The sequence below is a fragment of the Scleropages formosus genome, chromosome 1 (assembly GCF_900964775.1).
Source record: "Scleropages formosus chromosome 1, fSclFor1.1, whole genome shotgun sequence".
In the NCBI taxonomy this organism is placed as follows: domain Eukaryota; kingdom Metazoa; phylum Chordata; class Actinopteri; order Osteoglossiformes; family Osteoglossidae; genus Scleropages; species Scleropages formosus.
Genome location: NC_041806.1, coordinates 29730511 through 29736840, shown reverse-complemented (window position 1 = coordinate 29736840; position 6330 = coordinate 29730511). Strand labels below are relative to the sequence as shown.

Genomic DNA, 6330 nt, shown 5'->3' with positions numbered 1-6330 from the left:
TGCTTTGATATATGTTTAGTATATGCACACACTCCTAATGCTAGCTCTGCTTATCATCCATGATCATGTCGTCGATGCTCTCTATTTTTATTTTTAGTACGCAAGTTAAACTTAGGTAAGATACAAGAAACCCCTCCACACTGAACTTGGGTATTAGCAGAAAAAAGATTCAGAACCATACAGTATACTGTAGAGCCTGCAGTCTATAGCCAAATGGGTCCTACATAGAAGTAGTCACACCATGTCACCAAGCAACTAGTAAAATACCATAACCTACATCGTCCATAAACAATGTTTGTAAATGACCAGGAAACACTAGGTTCTGATGTTTTGTTTTAGCCTTTGTAGCCAATGATATGCAAAGCTATGAATACCTGAAACTGCTGATCAATATCATTAAAACGAACCTGCCATATTCAGATAGAAATCGGACTTTCAGCAGGGGATTCCAATCAGCCTCGGTGTCAGACACCTGGGCATGTGGGAAACATTCCCCTTTTAACCACACGGTGAGCAAATTCTTCGAGTCTAACACCCTGAACTTCCGAGTCACCAAACACTAGTATGTTATTATGAGGTTCAACGGTCAGGCTGCCAAGCGTCTGTTACAGCTCTCAATTGGCGAGTGGTCATCTAATCTTTGCCTTGTTGGACTGTAATCCAATCACCATGTGACTGAACCTGAGTTGCTGCTTTGGGTTGGACCTCTCACTGACTGCAGTAGGGAGTGTAGGGGTCAAAGGACATACTTGTGGCCTACTATCTAGACACACAAAATCAAACCAACTTTCTGTTGTCTAATAGCGTTACGTTCTTGACACGATCCCGTAAAGAACAAAATCTTCTCCACCACCTCTATAGTAGCTACGCATTTGGAGCTCATGGCATTCTCATCAGCAGATGCCGCTAAACTACACAACACAAAAAAAAAAAAAAAATTAAGAGCATCGTCTGAAGGCACGCTCAGGATTGAACTCACTTTTGGCATAGTCCCTCGTTGTTCAGAGCACGGACGGCACACACACTTGCCTTTCTCAAACTCTACCCAAATGCCTCTCCAGCTCAAGCGATTTCTTTCATCAGATATCATGTATCCCAACCACTGAGAACCATCAGCAAGAACTAGATGCTCTGTTAGAAGCAGAATAAATTGTGCTTATAAACTGCACAAAGGGGACAACTCTCACCTTTCTTTATGCTTACCTGTAAAAGGTGATATCAGCCTGGTGCTCTCACTGATGCTTTGCAAAATGTGTACACTGCACTCTTTTTAGTGTTTTTTCCAACTCTTAGTAGTTCACATGCAAACTGAATAACTGGCATTATGAACATTCATTCAGCAATCTGACATAACTATGTGAAGTGAGCCTCCTGTATGGGCAATATCCTGAACAACATTGGCATCTATGATCATGAACAATCACTGGAACACACACCCCCAACAGTTACCCATCTTAACTGTTCATCTACAGCCAGAAATGCATGTGTAAGAGGTAAGAGTGACATAATAGGCTACAACAGATGTGAACATCCAGTTTTTTTTTTGGGCTCAACCAGTAGGGAGAGAGAGAGAGAGAGAGAAAAAAAAAAAAAAAGAAAAAAAAGTTTCCAATCCTTATCTGAGACCATGACAAAACCAAGACCATAAAAACATGTGCTCGAGACTGAAACCGGCTTTGAGCGCAATACTAGTGCGAACATTTTCTTGTTTTCAGGTCTCCACTAAGGTGGTGCTGAAAGTAACTGAGGTTAACTGGTCACAGGTATATGCACAAACAAACACAGCATTACATCTGATACCTTGAAGCAATCAGTATCAAACAATCTCATCTTGGACACATTTTACTGTCACTTTCATTTTATAAAATCTTATTTTCTATTATACCACAAAACTTAAATATATCAAAATGTGCATTTGTGTATCGAAATTTTATTTATATAAAGACTGAATATGCTTTTGAAATACATTTGATCACATACTTTGACAGTAGAATATTTTCTATACACAAAGGACTAAACCCAGCATTTATGACCAAACCTAAAGCAGGGTGGGAGAAAGGGTTACACCTTTCCCTGTAGTAGTATCTGTAGTTCGAAGGTCTGCAGGTTTTGCCACGCAGGGCTGTTATGGACACAAACTTGTTTTTGGAATCAATAAAAGCAGGACACAGCTACAGCCTGTCAGTCAAAACTGCCCTATCACTCCCCATCTACTTGGACTTCTCATCCATCTCTGCATCTAAAAGAGCGGAACGGATTCCTAGTTTCTGAAGCTCTTCCACCAGGTCTCCATTCTGGTGCATCTGAAGGAGGATATCGCAGCCGCCAACAAACTCGCCGTTGAAGAACACCTGAGGGATTGTTGGCCAGTTTGAGAAAGCCTTCACCCCTGTTGGACAAAACATGGCATTAGTAAAGTTAAAACAAAAGTCACACTACTAGAAAATATGCTTGCAGTGTTCATGGCCATTGCAGCACAGGGCAAAGTGGATCCCACCTGTACACAACGCCCTCATTCCTAACTACCTATTTAAACCTTTCAGAAGCAGTAGGAGTTCTCAGCAGCCAGAAAGGAAGACCTAAGTGCCTTTCAGTGACCATCTGATCAACTGATCCGTCACATCCCTCTGCTAATCCCTGCCCTGTCATCACCTCTCATGCATATAGCATAAGCAAAAACAGTTTGTCACTTACCTTGAGCCTGTTCTCAGTCCTGGCACCCGTATGAACTCAAGGTCACGAATTTATAACATTAGTTTGTCACTGGAATTTATTTAAAACTGACATATAGTATTTGGTCAATTTACACAGCTGTGTTTTACTGGACCAATTCACAATAAGTGCCTTGATCAAGGGTAGAAGAGCAGTAGTTGGGGTTAAACTGGCAGTCTTTAAATTGTAAGTCCCTGTCCTTGACTGATTGACCATCTACTCACATGCTTACTTTTTTTATATCATCTTGTCCTGGTCAGGTTCACTGGAGCCTATCCCAGAATGATGAGGCACAAAACTTAGGGAAGTACACTGTGGACAGGACACCAGTACATTACAGGGTAGCCACACAGACACCCTCACTCATCCATTCCCACTATGGGCAATTTAGAGTCATCAGTTCATCTCAACTGCATGTCTTTGGACTGTGGGAGGAAACCCATGCAAACAACACACAGACTAAGCAGGATTCAAACATACACCAGATCAACCCATTTGCTGCAAAATGGCATCGCTAACTGCTGTGCCACTCTACTGCCTATACCAGCTACTATCAAATTAAAGTAATATACACTGTGTGTTACAAATTTTTGAGTTGAAGACTGTTGAAAATAAAAACAGGATTTCCAGCTTATTTATCTTCAACGATCTGTTTTAAATTTCTGTCTGTTGCAGAGCAAAACCTGCATTTCTGCTTCCCATTGGACACTGGCCAAAAAGACACTCAAAGCATCTAAGCTAGTTGGAGTACCTGCTGTCTTTATTAGGGTCCCAATGAGGAACATTGAGGGCGTTTATGGAATGAATGGATCCAAAGTCTGAGTTTGTGGAAGGAAGATATTTTTTGAAAAGTTTACTTATTTTTATGTAGTCAATTTAATTGAACAAATGTCACACAGCATATTATGTAGTGTTCAAGAAGGGTTTCAAAATGCATCCCTTTTGGACCCACTTCTCTCCTAACAGTGATTTGAATTTGTATCACACTGTCGGGATCAGCTTTGCATTTCCTTCCAACTCTATGGGTCGCTTTTCAAATATGCGGCAGTAAAAATGGTGTTATCGGACAAACTAAGTTTTCTCCCATAGACCGATCAGCCAAAACATTAAAACCACTGACAAGTGAAGTGAACAACACTGAATATTTCGCCAGAATGGTGCTTGTCAAGGAACGGGATATATTAGGCAGCAAGTGAACAGTCAGTCCGTGAATATGATATGGTGGAAGCCGGAAAAATGGGCAAGCGCAAGAATCTGAATGACTTTGATACAGACCAAATTATGATGGCTAGACAACTGGATCAGAACATGTCCAAAACAACAGGCTTTGCAGGGTGTGTCCCCAGTATGTAGTGGTTAGTACCCACCAAAAGTGGTCCAAGGAAGGATAACTGGTGAACTGGTGACAGGGTCATGGGTGCCCAACGCTCACTGATGCGCATGGGGAGCGAAGGCTAGCCCGTCTGGTTCGATCCCATGGAAGAGCTACTGTAGCACAATTTTACATTTATTTATTTAGCTGACGCTTTTCTCCAAAGCAACTTCCAATGGATACTATGTAGTGTTAACAGCCCACACACCTTATTCACCAAGGTGACTTATACTGCTAGATACACTACTTAAAGGGTCACTCATCCATACATCAGTGAAATCCACTTTCTCTGTGTCACTCACACACTATGGCGGAACCTGAGCAGCATGTCTTTTGACTGTGGGAGGAAACTGTGTTCCAGCCCTACTTGGGGTGCCTTATGACATACTGGCGTCCTGTCCTGGGTGTGTTCCCTCCCCTCAAGCCTTGCGCCCTGTGTTGCCGGGTTGGGCTGCAGTTTTCCGTGACCCCGCTCAGGACAACTGGTTTCAGAGAACGTGTGTGTGTGTGTGTGTGTGTGTGTGTGTGTGTGTGTGAGAGAGAGATATAGTGCTAACCAGGACAAGGATTTAATGATAAAACAAGCTATGAATGATCTTCTGGTCTCAACTGTGTCTGGAAGTTGTGGAGCCAATGTACGCCTTTGAAAATCATTTTCGTTGCATAGAACTTTAAGTTCCTTATATATTAACTTTTTAACCTGATGGCTAAAGTACATTTTACTTATTTCACAGATGTATTGCATTTTTTTTCCCAAAACCGCCTGTCCCATATGGGGTCACGGGGAACCGGAGCCTACCCGGGAACACAGGGCGTAAGGCCAGAGGGGGAGGGGACACACCCAGGACAGGACGCCAGTCCGTCGCAAGGCACCCCAAGCGGGACTTGAACCCCAGACTCACCGGAGAGCAGGAATGTGGTCCAACCCACTGCGCCACCGCACAATTACTGAATTTACTGGTAGCTTTCTCAGAGGTAACACACTAAACCAGTGCCATTTCAGCTAGGTCTTTAAGAGTCTCAGCAGCTTCAAATGATAAACCCTGCCTTACATTTTAGTATTATTTTTGAAATTTTTAATCAAAAGACTTCCAACACAAAGCCTATGAGAAGCAGACAGAACTAATCTCCACAGTGAGAGTTTCACTTCAGCATGAGAAAGACTGGTGAGATAACGGCCCCAGACACCCTTCCTGTAGACGCCCTTCTTTTGGAGCTGCTCCACACTGATAGTGCTTCTTCTTCTGCCCCCCCCAAAACAAGAGCTGTTGGAAACATTTCAGAAACTTGGTAATGTTATAGCACAGCAAGTAGCATCCTGATCACATTGGGTGCCCTTTGTTTGTAATGCGAGGTTTGCTGGTTCAAATCCCAGTCCTACAGTAGGACCGTTGATCAGCATTCTCACCCTGAAGTGGTGCAGAATGACTCTCCTGCTGCATAGTTGTAAATCACAGTAAACTCAATTATCTAACAAGGTGTCAGCAAAATAAAGCTTAATAATAAAAACATAATAATAATAATAATAATAATAATAATAATAATAATAATAATTTTACACTAACACATTCCATCCATGACACCCATAGTGTGTAGTGAACCACACAGGTGTAACGTTTACAGTGAATTACCGGTATTTTACAGTTACAGTGCTTCACAGTGAGTGACACTCACTGGAGCGCAGGTAGGACCTGCGTTTTCCACTCTGTGGTAAAGGCTGTGGGAGGGGGCGCAAAGGAGCGCGCGCGCACACGCAACCGCATGACGCAGTAACTGACCTTGCCTCAGCTCCTGGTCCTCCAACACGTTATATGAAGCGTAGTTGTCGACGCCGTGCATTCGAAGGATCTGAACCACGGCGTTGCTGAAACCGCACATAGGCTGCGCCGGCGTCCCCTTCATGAACACGACCACTTTGTTCTTTTTCACTATTTCGGCGAGGTTCTTCTCGCCAGACACGGCGCACAGCTGTCGGACTCGGGCCGAAGCCGCGAACGGCACATATCCGCCTATTACCTTCGGTCGACAGACCACGGCGCCCGCCTGCAAACACTGAAGAGTTGACCGAAACAGAGTGTTCATCTCGCCCTTTAACGTTTAACCACTCGACTTTTACACCTACTGTTTCTCACATACGACTCCGTTCCACAGTACACTCTTTAATCTGACCCGTGCTGCAAGGAAAGAGTGAGGAACTCCCTATTGGCCAACAAGTCAGGCAGCTCGTTGATTGATTGGGCTACATA

The 6330-nt window shown here is 43.4% G+C and overlaps 1 protein-coding gene across 1 annotated transcript; it reads right to left on the bottom strand.

The window, feature by feature from the left end:
- Positions 1-1826: 1826 nt before the first annotated feature.
- Positions 1827-6270, bottom strand: glrx5 (glutaredoxin 5 homolog (S. cerevisiae)). Its single transcript, XM_018735081.1, has 2 exons — positions 5863-6270; positions 1827-2389 (listed from the first exon to the last, which is right to left on the bottom strand). Exons 1-2 carry the CDS (start codon positions 6164-6166, stop codon positions 2211-2213), a joined length of 483 nt encoding a protein of 160 aa, XP_018590597.1. The 5' UTR covers positions 6167-6270; the 3' UTR covers positions 1827-2210.
- Between the last annotated feature and the right edge of the window lie 60 nt (positions 6271-6330).

What these genes read in the sequence shown, in the direction of transcription:
- glrx5 (XM_018735081.1), bottom strand. Translation starts at nt 6,166, where the DNA reads ATGAACACTCTGTTTCGGTCAACTCTTCAGTGTTTGCAGGCGGGCGCC. An exon ending in GGACCAGGAGCTGAGGCAAG is followed by an intron (nt 2,390 to 5,862) that starts GTCAGTTACTGC and finishes TTTGTCCAACAG; the next exon opens with GGGTGAAGGCTTTCTCAAAC.